The 24,494-nt window shown below is 34.5% G+C and overlaps 4 protein-coding genes across 5 annotated transcripts in view; 1 reads left to right on the plus strand and 3 right to left on the minus strand.

Annotated features, from left to right (window-relative positions):
• The window catches only part of LOC149944116 (tubulin polymerization-promoting protein homolog), a 282,994-nt gene that overhangs the window by 148,044 nt on the left and 110,456 nt on the right, over window positions 1-24,494 (plus strand). The gene's annotated exons all lie outside the window — the stretch shown is intronic.
• On the minus strand, window positions 5,518-6,465 carry LOC149944117 (TD and POZ domain-containing protein 5-like). The gene has a single exon (XM_090176287.1). It carries the CDS (start codon window positions 6,463-6,465, stop codon window positions 5,518-5,520), a length of 948 nt encoding a protein of 315 aa, XP_090032413.1.
• On the minus strand, window positions 15,286-16,233 carry LOC149944118 (TD and POZ domain-containing protein 5-like). Its single transcript, XM_090176288.1, has one exon. The coding sequence runs from the start codon at window positions 16,231-16,233 to the stop codon at window positions 15,286-15,288; it is 948 nt and encodes a 315-aa protein (XP_090032414.1).
• LOC149944119 (speckle-type POZ protein-like) lies at window positions 16,912-19,400 on the minus strand. 2 transcript variants are annotated; one of them, XM_090175338.1, is made up of 3 exons: window positions 19,290-19,380; window positions 19,186-19,231; window positions 16,912-18,062 (listed from the first exon to the last, which is right to left on the minus strand). In XM_090175338.1, exons 2-3 carry the CDS (start codon window positions 19,191-19,193, stop codon window positions 17,099-17,101), a joined length of 972 nt encoding a protein of 323 aa, XP_090031464.1. In that variant the 5' UTR covers window positions 19,194-19,231; window positions 19,290-19,380; the 3' UTR covers window positions 16,912-17,098. The 2 variants fall into 2 exon arrangements, with proteins under 2 accessions (XP_090031464.1, XP_090031463.1); XM_090175337.1 differs by lacking the exon at window positions 19,186-19,231 and having other exon boundaries at window positions 19,290-19,400.

Raw genomic sequence — 24,494 nt, forward strand, 5'->3', positions numbered from 1 at the left:
GATTTAATCACTATAATCACGATTTAATCCATTTAATCACGATTTAATCAATTTAATCACGATTTAATCAATTTAATCACGATTTAATCAATTTAATCAATTTAATCACGATTTAATCACGATATAATCAATATAATCACGATATAATCAATATAATCACGATTTAATTAATTAAATTAATTCGTTGTCTAATTTTTAATATCAATGAACTTAATAAAACACCTCGTAAAATACTAAAACAAATAGTGTTTTTCTAAGGGTTTAATAATAATTTATCAGGTGAATATCGAGTATATATGCAATTTTTATCACAAGCTAATGAAAAATTATGTACCGAAAAAATATTAGCCATGAACTTAATAAATTACATCGTAAAATACTATATCGAGTAAATATACAATCATTTAATCACGATTTTATCACATTAATCACGATTTAGTCATTTTAATAACTTAAACATTTTAATCGAGATTTAATCATTCTTATCATTTTACTCGAGATTTAATCCTTTCAATCACGATTTAATCTTTTCAATCACGATTTAATCTTTTCAATCACGATTTAATCTTTCAATCACGATTTAATCTTTTCAATCACGATCTAATCTTTTCAATCACGATCTAATCTTTTCAATCACGATCTAATCCTGTCAATCACGATCTAATCCTGTCAATCACGATCTAATCCTGTCAATCACGATCTAATCCTGTCAATCACGATCTAATCCTGTCAATCACGATCTAATCCTGTCAATCACGATCTAATCCAGTCAATCACGATCTAATCCTGTCAATCACGATCTAATCCAGTCAATCACGATCTAATCCTGTCAATCACGATCTAATCATTTCAATCACGATCTAATCCAGTCAATCACGATCTAATCCTGTCAATCACGATCTAATCATTTCAATCACGATCTAATCTTTTCAATCACGATCTAATCTTTTCAATCACGATCTAATCCTGTCAATCACGATCTAATCCTGTCAATCACGATCTAATCCTGTCAATCACGATCTAATCCAGTCAATCACGATCTAATCCTGTCAATCACGATCTAATCCTGTCAATCACGATCTAATCCAGTCAATCACGATCTAATCCTGTCAATCACGATCTAATCCTGTCAATCACGATCTAATCCAGTCAATCACGATCTAATCCTGTCAATCACGATCTAATCCTGTCAATCACGATCTAATCCTGTCAATCACGATCTAATCCAGTCAATCACGATCTAATCCTGTCAATCACGATCTAATCATTTCAATCACGATCTAATCCTTTCAATCACGATTTAATCTTTTCGATCACGATTTAATCTTTTCAATCACGATTACTAATTACATTTCTATAGGAAATCTAATTACATTTCTATAGGAAAACTAATTACATTTCTATAGGAAAACTAATTACATTTCTATGGGAAAAATAATTACATTTCTATGGGAAAACTAATTACATTTCTATTCTGTAGAAAAACTAATTACATTTCTATGGGAAAACTAATTACATTTCTATGGGAAAACTAATTACATTTCTATTCTGTAGAAAAACTAATTACATTTCTATAGGAAAACTAATTACATTTCTATTCTGTAGAAAAACTAATTACATTTCTATTCTGTAGAAAAACTAATTACATTTCTATTCTGTAGAAAAACTAATTACATTTCTATTCTGTAGAAAAACTAATTACATTTCTATTTTGTAGAAAAACTAATTACATTTCTATTCTGTAGAAAAAATACTTACATTTCTATAGAATCTATAAAAATCTGGGCTGCTATTGAAAGACCAAACCAAACCTCAAATATTTAATTAATTTGGAATCCCTTTTAATTGCTTCTTGCCCAAATCCACGAACTTCGGTACGCGTAAGGTCACGCGCTTGGGGCATTTTTCAGTTTCCGCTAAATAAAAACAGTGCAGTAATCGTTATTTCAATATAAATCTATCAGCGGAATTACCTTTCCCTTGAAGAAAAAACCTCCGTGGAAGTTTGAGGCTATCTTTTAGCAAAGCGGTCACAGATCAACAACTGCCATTAAGAAAATCCCTCGCATTGCTAGTCAGTATCAGTTTCACCGGCGCCCTCCAAGAAAGGAAGGGCTAGAAAAAATCTTTTTCCTGACTTCAGCTTCCTTCTCTTTAAAAGAAGCAATGTTTTAAAAAATTCTGTCATCTCGATGCTTAAATTTGGATCGTTAACTTTGACTCTTTCCTCCCTCGGACAATTTTCTAAATGACCGGGTTTTTTTTTGTGCCTAGAGTTTCCCGTAGTTTGATTGGTCGTTGGAAGGCGAAATGTCTTCCGATTGGTTGATTGAAGACGGGCCTCGATCCTCCGGTTACGGGGTCAACTTGATATTGACGGTACTTATGGCGAAGTATCGACTTGACTCGATTCGTGGCGCTCGTGGTGGCTGTCAGGTGGGTTACGACGACGGGCGAAACCCTGTACTTTCTATTTTCCGCTCGTTTCTCCGGGCTCGCATGACTGGCCTGTTCCTTCTCTAGCATACTTCTTTAATAGCTCGGAAAACTTACTTTTTCAGTATGCGATTTTGCGCCCGACGCTGGAAGCATCGGCAGCTGCAACTTGCCCCCGATCGCCCGTCTTATCCAGTCTCGTTGTTTGTCTGTCTTTTACAGGGTTGCCACGGAATTTTCATATTCAAATTCCCTGTTTATTCCCTGACCATTTTAAGCGATTTTCCCTGACTTTTTAAGGCCCAAATTTTTATTTTGTATTTTACTTTTATCGGAAGTTAATAAATTTAAAAGGACTTATATTTCAGTAAAAAGTTTATGGCAATGTTTAAAAATTAGCCAAACTTTCAAGAAAATAAATGATAATCATAGAATTTGTCATAGATCTAGAATAAAATTATCTCCAAAAAGTGTCAAGAGAAACTTGAATTCCCTAACTTTTCCCTAACGTTTTACAAATTCTTAAAATTCCCTGACCTTTTAGGTTCATTTTTAAATTCCCTGTTTTGATTGAGGTGTGGCAACCCTGTTTTAAATGTCGCGATTTTCTTAGGTTTTATCCAAGGTTTATATATACTATACGCTAATATGGGTTTTATCAAGCAATTGTTATGACCATAGAAATCTCATAGGTAACTAGAATGCTTCCGCCTACGGCCGAGCTTGACGCCAGTTCGCCTTGAACCTTCAGCCAATGAGAGGCCGTAGAGTGGTTCCGCCAAGGAGGATAATAATATTCCTTGGATCTGCTACTATAGCGGGAGATAGGTGACGTCATTCTCACTGGTGACATTAAATTCTTGGCAGAACCACTCTTTGAGCTCTGATTGGCTGAGATCTGGCTATCGTCTGCCACGGCGTTTGGCCCATTTGCCAGTTACACGGCAGCATTCTAGTAACCTATGAGATTTCTATGGTTATGACTAGCCCGAAAAACGTCAACAAAAACAGACTTCTTAAATCAGTGTCTACTTTTGGTATTCTGCTATTTTGGGATTTCATATATTAATGTAATATTTCATTGTTGTGATTATAGAAGGTAATCAAAACTATATTATATATATACAAATTCGATAGCCTTTCAGGCTTTCTGAACTCGTTTTTATGTAGCTCATTCGTCACGAAATACGTAGAAGTTCAGTTCAGTTTAGGCTTAAAAACAGGGTGCCTCGTCGAATTTACTCTTATGTCCAGGTCTTTACGTAGTAAAACGTCATCGTTACGTCACCCGTGACGCAGCAGCAACATCAAAACAAGAAGGCCAATGTTAATATATAGAAAGGCCTATAGTAATTGGACCCAAATTTCTTTAGATTCTATTGATATTTTGTCATTTTCTTATATCTATATAAAAAACCAAAAAATTATATATAAATGTAATCAGAATCTTATATATAATCAAAAATTCTATAGACAATTGGTAACTTTCGTATAGCTATTGGAAAATACCAGAAATTCCAAGGTCTTTTTATCGAAATGTATTTGGATGGCTATAAAAAAAGACCAAAATTTCTATAGAATCGTTAGAAAGCATAACCACTGAAAAAACCTTCAAATTTCGAGGTTTTTTATAGAAATTCTAAATGTAGGCATAATTGGAATTCTATTGGGAAATTTTTCCATATAGGGTAGCGATTACATTTTTCCAATTTTTAAATATTCTATAGAAAATTTAAAAAATCTAGAAATTGCAAGAACATTTATTGAGTAATGTCATTTGGTAACCTGTAAAAAACTGTTAAAAATTTTCTATAGAATCTGTAGAAATTAGGGTTATTTTTCTATAACCACTGAAAAAGTCTAGAAATATAGATGTATTTCATTATATAAATATCTGTAGAACGCTCTACTGTAAATATAAAACCTTAGATTTCCTATAGAAATATCAGTAGAGCACTCTATTGAAGATATAAAACCTTATGTTTTCTATAGACTTCTATAAAACTTAACAAAGCGTCGGTAGAAATCGTTTGGTAAGGGGGCGGTTGTGTTGTAAGTTCGCTAACTACAACTTGTTCTTTGACGCTCTGAAACTCGGAATCGTTTCAGTTTTCGTAGTTTTGAGAACGTGCGCTGAGCTCGAGAGTCGAGAGGGCCAAATTCCTGGGAGTGATTCTCTATGAAAGTGGACGCGTACAGACGGGGTGTTGCGGGAATGCCGAACACGTCTCTTTCAAAACGTTTTGTCAACGGGCCCCTCTTAACACCCTTTTTCCTTCAATTTCATCCCCCCAAATCGGAAAAATAGCTGTGCTTTTTACCTCTGTTACGAGCGTTTTTTCAGAACATTTTCAGCCAAGATTACGTAAATCACTTTAATCAGAAGATGTATTCTTGGCCGTTTGAAGCTTCTTGCTGTGGTGATAAACTAGAAAATTATAACAATAGATATTGTTACCAATAGAAAATAATTATTTATTTAAAACAAGCTTACAAATTTTTAAACGTTTTAAACTTTAATATTGTTTGGATAATGTTTACATTAGGGTGCTTTTTGAAATCAGTTCAGAGGCGGTGGCAGGAGGCCCAAAAAGTAAAAATTTGCTAAAACGTTTGGGGGTTAATAACTTAATATCAATTCTACCAAGGGATAACTAATTTAAGATAACCCCAGTTAAATTCCTATAAATTCAACTCATTACAGGCGAAGTAGAAATTTCAAATTGAAATCGTTAGGAAATAAAACAGTCCCCAAAATTCTTGGGTCCCAAAAAATAAAAACTGAGGGCCCCACGTACTTGACCAGAAACTCCTGGAGCCACCACTGAGTCAGTTCTGTTTTCTTTTTGACATGGTTAAAATGCACAAATTTTCAAATACAATATTGTTTAAGGTTTAAAATATCAAAAAAATGCAGTATTATAATAAGTGTTAAAGGTCATTAAAAGAGGTATTTGGTAATGGGGAAAATTACGCTGTAGAATGTCTGTTAAATCTTGTAACGGACATTTTTTACAAACTGCACCACTGACACGGGTGAGATATATGCACGACTTTTCGGCCTTTCCCCAAACTACCCTTTTAAACATTTATGGCAATGCAATGGGCAGCCGACTTTTTCAAAACAGTGATGTTGTACTTTTCAGCAAAGTTCAGCATCATCACCGCGTTCTCGGGGCATATTTTCTCCAACATTTTGGCTTGACACAAATCCTGCAACACCTTGAAACCACCGTACATATCCGACACTTCGTACAGTTTGACGCAAGTCTCGTCCAAGTGGTCAACTGTTCCCAGGTAGACAAAATTCAACAAGTCCCGTAATTCAACTTCGTTCATGGTTTCACTCAAATCCACTTCTTGGTTCTGGTCATGGGTGAACAAGGCCTTGAAGAATTGCGACTTGGCTGACAGGATATTCTTGTGACACTTGAACTTCGCGTCTCCGGTTGTTAGAACGACGTCGTGGCACAGTTCCTCGCTGTACAAAGTTTTGAGGATGTCCGACGCGAATTCATTCTTCATTCCTCGATTACAATCCTCAATCAGGCTTGTTTTATTCGGGACGTAAGCTGTTATCTTGCAAACGATGGTGAAATTTCCTTCCGGTAGCCATTCTCTCTTTTGGTCGGCGTTGAAATCTCTCAAATTGTAAGACGTTATATTGTATGGTTGTTGCAATTGAAAGGTAACAGGATCTTTCTTCGTGATGTTGTGAACGCTTTGACCTTCCTTGTTGATGACGTCCAAGGTGTACGTCGCCAAAACATGTTTGTTGTCTCCTGGTAGGCTGTCCAGGCGCAGCGAAACAAAGTGGTTCTTGGCGTCGGTGCTGATGATTAGGACCCAAAATAAACCACTACCTTTGGGAGTCGAAGTGAAAGCGGGGCTCGGGGTGGCCTGTGTCAACGGCTGACCGTTTGGACCAAGGTAATGGACGTTCTCTATGGTGACCATGGCTATAAATTGCCATTCTTGGATTTTAACTCGAAAGCAGTTTTCCGGCGGCGTTACGTCCGTTGTCGACATTTTTATCACGCAGAAGTAAAACTAAAACTAAAAATGGGTGTGGCTATTACCACCCGAAAGTAAGGCAATAGCCTTTAAGCTATTGACAAATTTGACACTTTGTGTGTCAATAGTGAAGAGGCAATTTTCACGCAGCTCTCATAATAATTAGTAGTCCAGTTTTTTCGTAGATAAATAAATTAGATATTAAATTTTTTATTTACACACAAATTAGATTATATATTTATTATTGACACACAAATTAGATAAAATATTTCTTATTAACACACACAATTCGATTTTTATATATCTCATTGACACACAATTCGATTTTCTTAAAACAAAACACCGACATATTGGTAGAAAAATTTCCCAAAATACTTGAAACTTTAATTTTATATATTAGTTTTTTTAAAGTTTGTCCAAATAAAAAATTATATCACAGTCCTACAAAAGGATCCTTTGAAAATTATAATTTATTTAGGCGGGGTTACTTTGGGTGCTCTTCTTATTTTGACCAGCACTATATAAACCGTGACTTGCAGCTCCTGGTTCTCGGAAATTTACTTCGCGGCGATTTCCTGGGAGGATGATTTACCGAAGCGTCTATTACAATTAGCATATGTAACATAATTAATCATCAGTGTGCCAGAAAGAATGAGACCTGCAGGCTGCAGGGGTTACGTTCAGCAGCAGTCAACGGAAAAAAATCCGATGGATTTGATATTTTCCACTGATGAGCTTTTTCGTCATAATGACGTCGTAAGTTGCTGAACGCTGTTATTCAGTCATCGGTGTTTTTTAAAATGCCGTAGTTTTTATAGTCATCGGAAAAACCGACTCTTCCAGCCGATGACTTCGGTGAGTAACCGATGACTATCGTGACGTCAAAACCGGAAACCGATGTCACCGATTAGTAATCGGTGAGTCCGATGAGCTCTGCTGAACGTACCCCTTGTTGCAAGGATATGACGTAATTGACGTTCTTCTCAGTCGATGATGGTTTTATCGTCATCAAAACTTTTTCTGGCGGGGAGGGAAGGAAGTTAAAACCAGTTTTACGCCATGTTAGTCCGTATTTTCTTCGGTGGCTGTGAAACAAGGTCTCATTTAAATTTTTAATACCGAGATGTTAAACAGAGGCACACTTATGAGCAATTAATGTAACATATGCAATTAGTCTAAGCAGTATAGTTATGTTATGACAAAAGTACTCATCTCCTTATCCTGCTTATTATTATTTTTTTTTAAATATTGAATAACTTTAATACTTTAAATTATACGGTACAAAAATAATAATAATAAAAAAAACACCCACACGAACACTTAGGGCTGGGAGTACAAACAATCACCTAGGGAGGCGCCCGGAGGGAAAGTGTTTAGTACTGAGGCCGCATTGCCTCTCTGCACCGCGATGGCGATCCCAATTATTATGTGCTTGAAATATGTACCTATGATTTTTGAAAGAAAGCATAGTGTGGGAAAAAATTCATTGTATAGCAAGTTTATAAAACTATGACATCAGAAAAATTATTTACGCAGCGTCTATTTCGGTCTTTTTTTCGGGATAAATTAGCCAGTGACTATTTTAGCCCGAAAAATGGTTTAAATTAGCGCGCCATGAAGTGCTATTTTAACCAGAAAAACACGCCAGAATATAATATCATGCGGCTGACCATATTTTGTCCTGTTTTTCAAATCTTATGAAAATAGTGTGTTATTGTGTGACCACGGCCGTCTCGATATCTGCTTCGCGCTCATAGCGGCCCAGGCGATCGTACGAAAATCGCGTATGGGAAATTAGTTCAAAAACTTCTCACATCGTTTTCAGGCGCTAGTCTATCCCCCCCTTGAGAAAATTCGCAGCCATGTTATCGAATGAGAGGAACTGCGCGGAACTTTGGAATTTCAATTATTATCGCGTAATGTGTAATTTTTTGTAAAATATTTTTTTAGTAATATTTAAGTTAATTAATAATAAAAAAGTTAAACACCTCTTGAGATTTTTTAACGCAAAGTAAAGTTTTGAAAAACGTTATTAAAATTTGGTCATTCTGGAGCCAGAAGTCGCCGTCGACGTTTTCTGTATTTAAATGTAAACATAAACACGTAGTTCTCCTTACAGCTGTATTTTTGCTATGTAGCAACTTCCAGAGGCCTTTGTTTTGTATTAATGTTTAAAAATTTATTTTAATTAAAGTAGTGAAATAAATGAATTTTAATTAACTAACTGACACTTGGAAGATCACTATGAATGAAAATAGTTATGGAAACTTGGAAGGTATTTAAATCTGATAAATATAATAAACCAATGTGAATTTCCCACTGAATGATACACAACTAAAAATTTAGAAAACTAAAATTTACAACTTGAGTACTTTTCAAGAAAGAGGCTTATGCACAAGTTCTTTCACTTTCTCAAATTTTGCGGACAGAGTTTTGGTAATATTTGTGATAATTGGAAGTACAACCTTTCAACAAATTAAATCGGCAATTTCATTCGGTGATTATTATTCAAATCACATTGGATGTAAGGGCATAGAGCAATTTTTGGCCACAAGTGGATTTCAATGTTTTTTTAAAATGGCAGGTGAATCCCGGAGATAGGGTACAGCTCTCTCTATAAATGTTGTTACTATAGCCATTAACATGATAAAGCTTTGCTGCGGATACCTAAGGTTTCCTCTGTCGGACAATTTTATCAATCCAACTAATGGTGAGTCAGAATTAGGCTGTGATACATTTTCAAGGCACAATTCGCAAAAATGTTTTTCCTCTAGGATTTGTACTACATAACCAGCCAAGTATGCGATACTTGCTAGCCGTAAGGTGTATCTGGGTACTCATAACTTCAGATGGTAACGTAACTTCATTGCCGTTAAAAATAGTTGAAAATCCATCGAGTCTAGTATCAATCATGGCTGATAGATCTGTGAAGCTGTCTTGGGGAACGTTAGATGTTTTAGGTTTTGTTAATGATATAGTGCCTCTCTTAAGGTAGGATTCCAAACTGAATATAGTTTCTCTTGCATCAAGCATGTCATTCCCTCCAGCCATATTCCTGAGAATGCTGAAAAACATTTCAATAGCATCGCTCGTTAAATATCTTGTCAAGACAAACTGGAAACCAGATTTAAGGAGGTATGACACGCAAGATATTGTAGACAATGAAGTTATTCTAATAGATATTATAGATTCATATGTTTCCTTTGTCAATATTTTCTTTAATTTGCGGATCTTTAGACCTTGATAGTAATCACTTTCCTTAAAATGTCCCACTACAAACAAATCTTGCGTGATGCGTAAGCTTCATTGACCCCAAAATCTTTTCTAGATATGTTCTTAGTCCATAATTTGCATAAACTTTCATCAAATGGAAACTGATGAAATTATACATTGATATTCTTCTTAGATTCACAGAATGGAACACAAAAAATTTTTGTGGTGGGCATTTTTGCAAATTAAAAATAGGCAATATTTTAAAACTTAAGTTTGAGAAATGTGAACTTAATTTAAAGAATAATAAAGGTATTTATTAAATAATATGAATAATATTGTGGTTATTTATTTAAAATTCTGATAAAAAATGCGAATACTGGTTTTGAAAATTGTGGAAAACAAAGGAAACTTTGGTTAGGCTTAGCAATTAACTAATAAAACTCAATATAAGCATATTACTTTAATTAAATAAATGTTTTAAATGAAAACTTATTAGATAAAGATCAAATCATAAGATGTATATCCCAAACTTTCCAGAAGTTTTTGAAAAACAATGCAAAAAGGATTAACTAGTTGAATTTACCGCCATAGAAAACTATTAAATATCCCGCTAATTTTTTACATTTAAGGGGGGGCTCAGACAGCGCTCCTAGTGTTAAAAGAAGGTATTCGCGGAAATACATAGGAGAGGAAATCTTTGCCTGGGCCGCTATGAGCGCGAATCAGATCTCGAGATGGCCGTGGTGTGACTCACATTGGTGAGTTACCACTATTTTAACCTGTTTTTCGGGCCAACGAGATTGAAGGCTTAGGCTAATTTAGTTTTTATAGAATATAGAGGCAAATCAGTAATTTTCCCTGGAATAACAGATAAAATAAAAACAGGCCAGAATGGTGTTCACCGCACGACCGCGACTATTCTGCCCCTACGTTTTCTTTTTTAATTCGTAAGTGCAATTATTTATTATGTAGTACATATTCCTCTGCTGTGTAGTCATAACATTTTACATGGCTACGAAAAGTAGTATGTGCGGTAATGTGGTGTACACATCCTAGGTTTGGTGGGACCTTACGCCTGAGAAGGTACAAGTTTCGTCAAATGTATTCCTATTAATTTCTGATCTACTCTTCTTTTCTAAAGTTTTAGGATAGTGCTTCAGATCTGCATTGCTAGCTCACACCGATCTATTACCCCATTTCTTCGTACATTCTAACATGGCAAATCGATCTACCTTGATGTGATTTACCTTGACATTGAAAAAGCATTTGACTCGGTCCCCCATCAACACCTACTATCTAAATTCCAAAGCACTTTTAGTGTCAATTCTAATGTCTATGGTTTTACCTGGGGGTGCTACTTTTTGTTTTATTGGATTTATTCATAAATGATATACCCCATACAACATCAAGTTATGCAGATATATTAATCATACAATCTGTACAAACATTAGAATTCTGAATAACTTCTAATGTACTAAACTTCGATTACTATAGCTCTCTTTATTCCCCTTATTACCCAGCTGTTGAACATAACGTTCAACATGTCAGTGAGTGATGTGATTTTGAATTTCAAATGATTTATGTTTTCTGACGTATATCCAGAACTGTTTACTGGAATGTTGGATTGTGCCTTATTTTTTTCCTTGTTAAATACTAAATGAGGCACCCATAATTATTCGATGATTGCTTCTAAATCTGAAAAAACTTCAAATTTAAAATTTTATTTGTAAATTTCTTGTTGACACAAAATTATTTTACTGACACAAATTTTTTAATTTCTTGTTAACACTCAGAACTAATTTAAATTAGTAAATTTCTTGTTGGCACACAAAACTAATTTGTAAATTTCTTGTTGACACATTTTTTTATTTACACAAAATTGTAAATTTCTTGTTGATACACAAAACCATTTCTTATTGATACTCGGAACAAATGAGTAAATTCTTTTTTGACACAAAACTAATTTGTAAATTTCTTGTTGCACAATTATTTTATTGACACATTTGTAAATTACTTGTTGACACTTTTTTTTTATTTACACAATTTAAATTTCTTGTTGACACAAAGCAATTTTTTTATTTACACAATTTAAATTTCTTGTTGACACAAAGCAATTTTTTTATTTACACAATTTAAATTTCTTGTTGACACAAAGCAATTTTTTTATTTACACAATTTAAATTTCTTGTTGACACAAAGCAATTTTTTTATTTACACAATTTAAATTTCTTGTTGACACAAAGCAATTTTTTTATTTACACAATTTAAATTTCTTGTTGACACAAAGCAATTTTTTTATTTACACAATTTAAATTTCTTGTTGACACAAAGCAATTTTTTTATTTACACAATTATAAAAGAAAACCAACGCTCTAGCTTGAAATTAGCAATTTTGGCTTACATGGCTGGATATATTTTAAAACAACTGGAGGAAAAGGATAGAGAACATTTCACAACCATGCCGTAGCTCTCCTCTTCTTGACTTAATCAAGGATTTAGACAGAGGAAACATTCATCAAACCATTCAACCATTTGTAATTGTTGTCTCGACAATCATTACAATTGTGGAACATGATTTTCCAGCATTCTGGAGGAATGTACTCCCAAATTAAGTCTCATGTTTTACCCAAACTGGTGATTTCCCCTGTACTATTAGTTTCCAATGACGAAAATGATTGACCTTATAATCTTTATAAAAAAGTAAAAGCATCCAAAATAGATAAAATTACTCGTACTTTTTCAGCATGATTTGAAAAAGTTAAAGAACTAACATACAAACCTGTTTCCAGGAAAATACATAAAATGAGTTAAGTTTATTCCTTTTAAATTCCCAGTATTTATTCGTTTTATCATATTTTCAGCTTTTAATATTTTATTTATTCAGAATTATTTTAAAGATGTGATACCATAGTAACACGAGGCTTTGTTGCAATTTTCAGCTGTTGCTCAATAAACGTTGTAAATAGTTCCCTCATTAAAGAATTATAATTACGTTAAAACTAACTAAATAACATTAAAATATTAACGTAACATTTTGCTTTAATTCTTATTTAAGAAAATTAAGTAAAATACTTTTCAAATTTAAGAAAATTATTTTTAAATTTGAAGAAAATTCGTTTGCAAATTAAATAATTGGTTTTAAAGTTAAATAATCGGTTTTCAAGTTAATTGATTTTCAAGTTAAATAATTAGTTTTCAAGTTAAATAATTGGTTTTCAAGTTAAATAATTGGTTTTCAAGTTAAATAATTGGTTTTCAAGTTAAATAATTGGTTTTCAAGTTAAATAATTGGTTTTCAAATTTAATAATTGGTTTTCAAATTTAATAATTGGTTTTCAAATTTAATAATTGGTTTTCAAATTTAATAATTGGTTTTCAAATTTAATAATTGGTTTTCAAATTTAATAATTGGTTTTCAAATTTAATAATTGGTTTTCAAATTTAATAATTGGTTTTCAAATTTAATAATTGGTTTTCAAATTTAATAATTGGTTTTTAAATTTAATAAATGGTTTTTAAGTATAATAATTGGTTTTTAAGTTTAATAATTGGTTTTCAAATTTAATAATTGGTTTTCAAATTTAATAATTGGTTTTCAAATTTAATAATTGGTTTTCAAATTTAATTAGTTTGAAATTTAATAATTAATATGAAAACTTTTTTTTAATAATTTGGACATCACCCTTGAATTAAATACACAACTGTACATGATCCTAGAGGATTTGTGTGTATTAGTTTCACGTATGGTGTCCGCCGTTGCCGCCACCGTTGGAGTTCGTTCGATTTCTCGCGGTACTTTAAAAGTACAAAGACACACCAGTGTGTCAGAATTTATAGTCCGGTGTACCTAGTATCAGAGACCATACCACCGGGGTATCACGATACGTTAATCAATTGCAAATATCACGCCCTCGCCGGCATTGTTAACATTTATGAGAACGGGGCCCTGAAAGTGGGGAATTTGCCCATTTTTGTAATTTTCGGTTTTAACAAATTTTAATTTTAAGTGAGATTTCTGGCCAATTCGCTAAATATTGTGATAAATTTGAATTTTCTACCAATTGATACAGGCGCCATCTTACTAAAAAAATCGTTCACCTCATTTTCAAAACCATAAACTCGAAAAATTCGGTTTCTTTTGAAATCAATTTAAATTAACGTGCTAGCGTTTCGCTACTTCATTTCCAAAACCAGGTAATTCTTCTTGGGTTTGTTAAGTTAACGTTCAATATGATTTAAAATTTGTTCAAATTTAAATTTAATATTTAAAATATAGTTATTACATCGGGGAAATTGTGTACTTAATGGTCCCTGACATCGTGCTTTCCTATTTTTCCCCCAGATTTTGGTGAGAGCCCAGAACTTGAGATTTCCTATAGATATATCTATTGTATAAATAAATCTTAAATTTTCTATAGACTTCTATAAAATTAAACAAAACGTCGCTAGAAAACGTTGGTAAGGGGGCGGTTGTGTTGTAAGCAGGGCCGTAACCAGGGGGGGGGCGGTCGGGCCGTGCCCCCCCTGAAACGTATGGTTGTATGTACATTTTTTTTATTTGTTTCCATTTCGTGCCCCCCCCCCCCTTCCCCCTGAAATCAAAACCTGGTTACGGTGCTGGTTGTAAGTTCAACAACCTTTACCCCCTTTGTTCTACTGATACGAGCAATGTTTTTTTTCTGAAAATTATGAGTCAAGATTACGTAAATCACTTTAATCAAATGTGTTCTTTGGCCGTTTGAAGCTTTTTGCTGTGGTGATAAAAGTTAAACTAGAAAATTAGACGAATCAAGAAATATCGCTTCCAATAGAAAATAATTATTTATTATTAAAAACGATTTTACAAATTTGATACGCGAGTCTTCAACGTTTAACCTCGTCTTCCGCCAAAAGTTACCGATTTCTGACACTAGATGGCGTTCTAGATCGAGCAGGGGCATCCCCCATTTCGTGGGGAAATCAAGACCAGAAAAATACGGAAAGTCGGACTTCTCGCCACAGATACAATGGGTCTTATCTTTTGTGAAGAAAGGAGTAGCGTCTCCAGTCTCCTCTCGACAAAGGACGGGCCGTGGCCACTTACTGACATCACTTGCCAGTGAAAAAAGAATTATAAACAAGCTACAAAAAGGTTTTGGCGATGTTGGGGGTAGGTCCCGGATATCATTCAAATTTAAAGGGTACACATAGTGCTTCCTAAAATTAAAAATATTTTAATTTGGGGAAACTTTTGGAGGAACTTATTTTTTAAATTCCCAAAATTTCTGCTGATATTGATTACATACAACGTAGAAAATAAAAATATTAGGATGTATGTTATACGAAATAATACGGCCCCAAAAACTTTCTAGTGGGTCTAAAAAAATACAAATTTGGGGCTCTTCTTACTTGACCTGCTTTGCCCAAATCTCGTCGCCTCGACATTGAGTCAGTTCTGTTTTTTAAATGGTTAAAATTCACTTAAATTTTTATATTTCGATATTGTTCCAAATTTAAAATACGAAAGTGCGGTAATATAAAGGGTTAAAGGTCAACAAAACTGGTACTTGGTAATGGGGAACATTAATGATGCTAGAATGTCTGTTGAAACTGCACCTCTAAGACAACATGCTAAGTCCCCTTTTAAGAACTTTTGGCGATGCATTGGGCGGCCGACCTTTTCAGAGAAGTGATGTGGTACTTTTCCGCAAAATTCAACATCATCACCGCGTTCTCGGGGCATATTTTCTCCAACATTTTGGCTTGACACAAATCCTGCAACGCCTCGAAACCACCGTACATATCCGACACTTCGTACAGTTTGACGCAAGTTTCGTCCAAGTGGTCAACTGTTCCCAGGTAGACAAAATTCAACAAGTCTCGCAATTCAACTTCGTTCATGGTTTCACTCAAATCCACTTCTTGGTTCTGGTCGTGGGTGAACAAGGCCTTGAAGAATTGCGACTTGGCTGACAGGATATTCTTGTGACACTTGAACTTCTTGTCTCCGGTTGTTAGAACGACGTCGTGGCACAGTTCCTCGCTGTACAAAGTTTTGAGGATGTCCGTCGCGAATTCGTTCTTCATTCCTGGATAACAATCCTCAATCAGGCTCGTTTTCTTCGAAACGTAAGCCGTTATCTTGCAAATGATGGTGAAATTTCCTTCCGGTACCCATTCCTTCTTTTGGTCGGCGTTGAAATCTCTCAAATTGTAAGACGTGATATTGTACGGTTGTTCCAATTGAAAGGTGACCGGATCTTTCTTCGTGATGTTGTGAACCCTTTGACCTTCCTTGTTGATGACGTCCAAGGTGTACGTCGCCAAAACGTGTTTGTCGTCTCCTGGTAGGCTGTCCAGGCGCAGCGAAACAACGTGGTACTTGGCGTCGGTGCCAATTAATAGAACCCAAAATATTCCGCTACCTCTGGGAGTCGAAGTAAAAGAAGGGCTCGGGGCGGTCAGAGGCAATGGGTGACCGTTTGGACCAACGTAAAGGGCGTTCTCCATGGTGACCATTGCTGTAAATGGCCATTCTCGGATTTTAACTTGAAAGCAATTTTCGGGTGGCGTTACGTCCGGTGTCGACATTTTTATGACGCAGAAGTAAACTTAACTTTTAAAAATACCCACTGATAAGAATTCTCAGAAACAGTTAATCTTATGTTTTGTACAATGTTCTTATCTCGGTTTTTATCGTAACCAACCGCGGAGAAAATTGTTTACTTCTTGCTATAACCATACATATTTTTAAGTATGCATTTTAATAATAATCTCTTAAGTTATAGAGCGTCAATTAATGCCTTTATCAGGTGCCTGTTTACAATGCGTAGGAGGGTTATAGCAAGCCTTTCATTCCATGTGAGCCAACAGTTCCCTACACTTACTATTACCGTTAACCTCTACAAGTTTTTATGGAAAGTGGAAAACCCCTTTAACCAGTGGGGAGAGAACTTGCAAACTCAACGGAGACGGAGTGGTACTGAGATTTCACCCAGTGCTACAAGCTGGGATCAAACCCGGCTCCTCTTGCTGCGAGGCGAAAGTGGCAAAGTGCTAACCACTCCGCCACCCCACTTCTATGAAGTAACGTTTTACCGTTATAAACTTAAGCTGTAGATCGTATGCTTATTTTCTAACTCCCACTAAAGAATAACGCATTCATCAGTACTCTTTGAGTTTATCAATACCAGCGATACATATAACAAAAAGTTAAATGAACCAATGTAACCTAAAATTGATTAAACTCAATGAAAGAAAATATGCAGCTTGGGAAAAAATAAACATTTTAATTAATAATAATAAGTTTAAAATGTATTTCATTAGAAAAAAATCAAATATATTATATTGATTCTCAATTTCATATTGTTAAACATTTCAAAAAAGAAATAAAAATCAACATGAATTGATACTTAAATTCCAACTTTTCGCTGTGAAAACCAAGTATGTCAACTTCTCAACCTTGGTAGATACATTTGGCCGCTGCTTTCTTCACAGTCACAATCCCGTACTTCTCCGCGTAGTTGAGTATCTCGACGGCGTTGTCGCTTGTGATTTTGGCCAACATTTCGTTGATGCACAATTCCTTCAAGTCATCTAAGCCACCGTACATCTCAGCGACTTCGTATAATTTGAAGCAAGTTTCTCCCAAGTTTCCAACGGCGCCCAAGTAGATGAAATCGACAAAGCCCTTCATTTCCAGTTCGTTCATGGTTTCCGTCAAATCGACTTCGTTGCTCTGGTTCTCTTTGGTGTCGTGAGCGAACAAAGCTTTGAAGAAAGGCGACGTGGCGGACAAGACGTTCTTATGACACTTGAATTCTTTCTGTTCAGTTTTCAAGACAACGTCGTGGCACAGTTGTCCGTCGTACAACGTCTTTAAAATATTCCCCGCGCTCGGGTTCCTCGCTGACTCCAGCCCGTAATCGCTGTTCACTCGTTGCGTTTTCAGTGGATATGATGTTTCAATTTTACATTCTACGGTGAGGTGACCCGACGACAGTAAGTTATTATCGACCAATGTCTGGTCAGACAAATTTAACATGATACAGTCGTGGTAATTACGTAATTTAATTTCGTTGCCACCCGACTTCGTCTTTTTCCCAAGTCCATTTTCAGCAATGATCGACAACTGCCAATTCGCAAATACGTGATCTTCTTCGCCGGGGATGTATTTAAGACGCAAAGAAATTGTTATTTCCTTTCGGTGATTGCTAGGACCGATAACGAGCACCCAATAAATTCCGCTTCCTCTGGGACTAGAAGTGAACGGTGGCGTACACAATTTCACTTCTTGTATTGATTTGTAAGCTAATATGTTTTCGACAGTGGCCACGGCGTGAAAATTCCATTCCCGGTACTTGAGACGAAAGTTATTTGCGGGTTGTTGCTCTTCGTTTGATGCCATCCCAATCTTCAAGCTTTTCAAAACAGACTCCAAATTATTTTAGAATTGATAGTATTTTTCAATACGTACATTTGATTTTAAGATAATTTTGTACGTCTTATATTCTAGATAAGTTATCTAGAATATAGGACGTACAAAATTATCGTCTTAACTTATCCATTTATCAAATAATTATTAAAGAATCAATTCAAATTAATTAAGCCTCTTGTTACAAAGTCTATACGTCACGTCAAAAGCTTTAGTTTTCGAGTAATTAATAATTACAAAGCACTTCACTGTTATCGAATTTTGTGCTCCGTGACAAATACAATTTCTCCAAGCTCCATTTCGTTTCCTCAAAATTAAATTGATTTATTTATAGTTTTAAATTTCCTTAATTGTATTAAATTCATGTTTTAATTTTCCTTAATTGTATTAAATTCTTCTTTTAATTTTTCTTAATTGTATTAAATTCTTGTTTTAATTTTCCTTAATTGTATTAAATTCTTGTTTTAACTTTCCTTAATTGTATTAAATTATTGTTTTAACTTTCCCTAATTGTATTAAATTCTTGTTTTAATTTTCATTAATTTTATAGTTTTAATTTTCATTAATTTTATAGTTTTAATTTTCATTAATTTTATAGTTTTAATTTTCATTAATTTTATAGTTTTAATTTTCATTAATTTTATTGTTATAATTTTCATTAATTTAAGTTTTAATTTCATTAATTTTATTGTTTTAATTTCATTAATTTTATTGTTTTAATTTCATTAATTTTATCGTTTTAATTTCATTAATTTTATCGTTTTAATTTCATTAATTTTATCGTTTTAATTTCATTAATTTTATTGTTTTAATACTCCTTAATTTAAGTTTTTATTTTCATGAATTTTATTGTTTTAATTTTCATTAATTTTATTGTTTTAATTTTCATTAACTTTATTGTTTTAATTTTCATTAATTTTATTTAATTATTGTTTCTTTTTCAATAAACTCAATAAAGTAAACTATATCAACTGAACTATATAAACTAAAATATATAAAAGATATAAAATAAATAAACATTATATATAAAATAAATAAACGATATATATAAAATAAATAAACGATATATATAAAATAAATTAAAATAAGCAATTATAAAAAGTAAATACCAAAACATGTTTTAACTTTCCATGCAATTATTCATTCGTAACGAGGCTAAATATAAGGAAAAGACAAGTAATTTTTAATAGATTAAATTAAATTTATACTTTACTTGCTCATTTGGTCCAAAAATGTGCTTTTTCCTGTTTGGGACACTTCGTTTAGTTCCATCGCGAATCGAGGACCGCAGTGCTTAATTTCCGATACACTTTCTCAACGGGAACTCCACGACGGAGTGGGGCAATGTAACATCCCGCCAAGATTTTCCCGTCACAACCGGAATGTTTGAAGGTCAATGTTCTCGGCATGCCCCATATCTCGGAAAACTGGTTCTCGCTATCTCTCCTCTCGAAAACAAGCCAGTTTGATTTGCATATCACAGAACTACTTTTCATATTTAAGAAATTTAATAGTTCGTTTTCAAATTCATCATTCGTTTCCAAATTTAATAATTCGTTTTCAAATTTAATCATTCGTTTCCAAATTTAATAATTTGTTTTCAAATTCATCATTCGTTTTCAAATTTCATCATTCGTTTTCAAAATTAATCATTGGTTTTCAAATTTAATCATTGGTTTTCAAATTTAATCATGCGTTTTCAAATTTCATCATTCGGTTCCAAATTTCATCATTCGGTTCCAAATTTCATCATTCGGTTCCAAATTTCATCATTCGGTTCCAAATTGAATCATTCGGTTCCAAATTTAATCATTCGGTTCCAAATTTAATCATTCGGTTCCAAATTTATAATCATTCGTTTTCAAATTTAATCATTGGTTTTCTTCGTATTCAAATTTCCTCATTCGTATTCAAAATTAATCATTCGTATTCAAAATTAATCATTCGTTTTCAAAATTAATCATTCGTTTTCAAAATTAATCATTCGTTTTCCAATTTCATCATTCGTTTTCCAATTTCATCATTCGTTTTCAAAATTAATCATTCGTTTTCAAATTAAATAATGCGTTTTCAAATTTAATAACTAAATATTTTTCTTATTAATAAAAAATTAGTTTTTAAATTTCAGAAAATTCGTTTTCCAATTTTATATTTTTTCTTATTTAACAAAATTTGGTGTAAAAATGTGGAAACAATGTATCATCTGGTAATTTCTTGGTAGACAGTATATTTAATTTGCATCTGGTTACGACACAAAACAACTGTATGACATCGACTCAGTAATCATAATTTAACTGTATTTTTAAATTTTGAACTTATTTATGAATTTTTACTGTAAATTTTTTAAATATACAAAAGAGTACTAAATAAATATCTAATTCTGGGTGGAAGAGTAAACATTGCTTCTAAAAGATCGATTCGTTTTGGAATATTCTACCGTCGTATAGGTATCATTATAGTGTCACCTGAATTAACGGAAATAAGTCACTATATGACTTGGGCTTATGGTGGTGCCTTGGGTATTAGCCTAGCTGATTATTATTATTTTAGGGTGGTGGTAGGTCTATCTGCGATAGCAGGAGATAGTTCTGAAATCGAAACCTACAATTACTACTGGTGACACGCGATGGCGCTAAACCACGTCTGAGAGATAGGTTAGTGGTCAAAGCAGGGGTCGATGGCAATACGTTAACTTTAATATACTGTATCTCGAAAATGGCTTAATTTATCCATCTATCCGTTTCTACAGTCGAAAGTACCTGTTATGAGCCAAATGAAATGATTATATTCAATAAATCATCTGAAAAATGGAGACAGAAACTATATATGCCAATATTTTTCTGTATCAGAAGAAAATATAGTTCGTGACCTTTCTGGTGAAGTTAATATATTTCTATATTTCACTTTAGGACCTCACATTGTTCCTAATGTTCTCCCAAAACAAGTATTTATTTCCAATTAATGCATTAATCAGCATTATCATAAGTAAAGAATAACGAAATAGGTATGCCCCTTCCTATTATTTTAGTTGTAATTTCCTGAGCACGGATATTTCAACCAAGCTCTGACTTGAATTTACACTCGACGCGAGTTGCGTGTTTTCGTCCTTGGTAGTAATATATTTTGCTTTGTGCATATTTAGACACTAGGGGGCTCTGTGCTGAGAACTACATCTAGATTGCGCAAAGGCTATGAAAATAAGATCGGTAATAATTTTTTGGAATTGACATACTTAATGTTATTACGTTACTTATGGTGTTATTAAAATGGAAACGATACTTTATAATAATTTGGTCATTTGCCCTGAATTCCACACACAAGTTTATCTAAGAAACCATAATTTCATTTAGCTGTTGTGGTCAGGTAGAACGTTATTCAACTGCCCATCAGGCAGGCGAATTCGATAATCACTTAAGCCTTACCCCTTGATCACACTACACCTAGATTCATTTCCAGTTTGATATCTTTAGAATCTCGTTATGAAAACATGCCCGTGGATATAATAAAGGCAGCACCTGATAGAAAACGCGAATAAGTACAATAGTCCATAGTGAAAATGGATAAAATTATTTTATTTAGTTTTTCACTCTAAGATCTATTTGGTCCGAGATTCGCGTCTTCAAGTTTGCTCAAAGACCAATTGGTACGAGCTATTTGTAAGTTTTTATATTTCTTGAAATTTATTTCAGGTTTAGATTTTTTATCTCCTCCTATAATAACGACCGTACTCGTTATAACCAGATATATTTAGGCCAAAAATCTCTGGGTCCCCCAAATTGTTTGGTCTAAATCTAGCAAAAAAAGGTCGATTTGATAAATTACAATTTATTCGCTGTAATCAATTTCTGTAGAATTTTAAAGAATTTTAAATGTTTTCGCTTACTTATTTATTTTAAATTTTTTTTAAATTTTAAGGTGGATCGTAGTGTATACCTTGCCTGCCAATGGTTAGAACATCGTATTTGAAAACTACACAATATTTTTGGCTAGAGATTCGGAAATTTTATTTTTTAATGTAGATGAAAATGTGTTACAAAATCGCTTTACCAAAGGAATGAACCATAAGTGAATCATCAAAATTCTGAACTGAAATTGCATTTCAATGACACTTATCTTTTTAGTACTTCTCAAAAACCTTATTAATTAATTCGAGTGTCATCTATACAGCGCATAGTGTCAAATTTAGGAAGAATCGGTTGCTGCTAATTAGCGTCACGGGAAAGTCGTCGAAACCTTTATAACTTGTCATCCGCAGCGACTTGGAAATTTGAGCTCCAAGTTTCCCGTTTCTCGAACAGTCGAAATGTATATAGATGAATGTTTCATTCCGAACTGAAGTTATTCTCGGAAACTCGAGACAGATTTCAATGCGCTCTCTGTCGCTAAATTTTAACTAAATAATGCACTTCACGTCGCTTCTCTAAGTTCTTTGTCCAGACTACTTTACGGCTCCGTTCAATCACGGCCAACTTTGATTTCTCGCGCTACAGCGGCCATCTCATTTGTTGACGTTCCTGTGTTAACCTATGAGCAAAAGATGTGTATGACGTCAGCGCCCCTAGGGGATTATTATTTTTAGTATAGTTTTTACATTGGGGACAATATAACCACCGAGCGTGGCGCTGAACTCCTACACATTAAAGTACAGTTTATAGGGGGAAAATCCTTGCTCGCGGAATTTCGACGAATGTGTTGGCCGTAGTAGCGCGAAAAGCGCGTGATCAAAGTTGGCCGTGGTATGATTTTTTTTTGAGAGTCCCACGATATGGTGTCGGCTAGAGCCTTAGACACCAGTCTGCTACGATTTTGAAAACTTGTAACGTCACAGCGGTAGTGTAAATAGTGGCTGCCATGACGGTTACCGTTTTTTATCAATAGGCAAATAACATTGGTGACGTCGTGAGCAGGCCCGTCTTAAGACCTTTTGGGGCCCTGGGCTAAATTATTTCTTAAGACCTTTGCGATCGCCAACGGTCAACCTTTCTTTGTCCGTTGTCTAAATTCAACTACACAATAATCAAACCAAAACTTTTAATTTCAAAAGTATAACATAAGGCTAATGAAAATAAGATTTTTACTGACAGTGACTCGCTGTTAGGTTTTAGATATTGTAGGTACCGTATGATACGCGATGTGGCGATGAGTCAAATTACTTTAGACGTAACTAAAAGATACGTAATATTAAATGAGCATAAATAATATTTAACCAACTAAAACCTTATCCCTAGAGTAGAGGTTGTATGGCCGGCCTTTCCGGGCCCCAAAACTGGCTAGGGGCCCTGGGCTGTAGCCCATTTAGCCCACGCCTTAAGACGGCCCTGTCGTGAGTTTTGAATTGAAAGTACTCTATACGGATGCTGATTTTCATTGAAAGATGCTAGTGTTAGTGTGTTACCAAATGTTCTAAGATTTATGTTGTAGGTGGATTACAATGGAGTTAAAGGGGCTCCAAAGTTCGGTGGCAAAAAAAGAAAATTGAGCATGCTTTTCATTCCCCCCAACCCCTCACTCGGCCTTGGCAGAGGTGGGCAGAGTTAACCGTAAATTTCGCACTTTACTGACTTTACACACATTTTGCCACCGAACTTTGGAGCCCCTTTAATATAGATGGAATATGTTGTTAATGTACGAATTTTTGTTCGTAAGATAACTAGGTTATGTTTCTCCCACCGACAATTAAAAAAATTTTAATAATTAAAGTGAAACTCAAGTGATGAGACTGAAGCAAACAGTTCTCCGGTAATTTAACGATCAAAATGAAGCGATCAGATATATTTATGCAAATTAGCATGCCCCCTCATTTCCCCCGAGATTTAAAGTGGTGGCGAACCGGTATAACTTGGCCCAAAAAATCAATTTAATTTCCCTAATCACTGCTTCGCGAGTGCCGAGTTACCCGACACTTCGAGGCGAACCTAGATCGTCTTTTTCAAATGCTTTCGCGAACTTGGTGTAAAAACGCAGGTGGCTCCTTCTATCGGGGAAAAGACGCCGGTATATCGTATAATATTCATCGTCTGAGAAGATTCTCTTCCGCTAACGCTTTTTACCCCCTCTGGGGTGTAAATAAGGAACTATATCGGGCGGGCCGCGGAATTCGACGTCCTAAGCGCTTTCTCATTGGCTGCCAAAAGCTGACAAGAAGATGGACAGCTTCTAAGCGCTTTCGGGCGCACGCGGGATTTCGCGGAAGACTTTAATGACTTAAAAGTATTGATTTATTTCTAAAAGCGAATTTTCATGGCCTGTTGCATTCGGAATGAAAGGGGTTGCGAAACAGCGCCTCCCGGTGGCGGGGGGACGCGCGACTTACGGGCTATCGAGTGAATTAAATTATAGGGGAATTTGGTGCCTTCAGATGGCGCTGATTAAGGGCTTAAGCGTTCGTTCGGAAAACTATCGCTTCGAATTCTCAGGG

This window comes from Leiobunum rupestre, chromosome 5, assembly GCF_980474605.1.
Source record: "Leiobunum rupestre chromosome 5, qqLeiRupe1.1.hap1, whole genome shotgun sequence".
Lineage (NCBI taxonomy): Eukaryota > Metazoa > Arthropoda > Arachnida > Opiliones > Sclerosomatidae > Leiobunum > Leiobunum rupestre.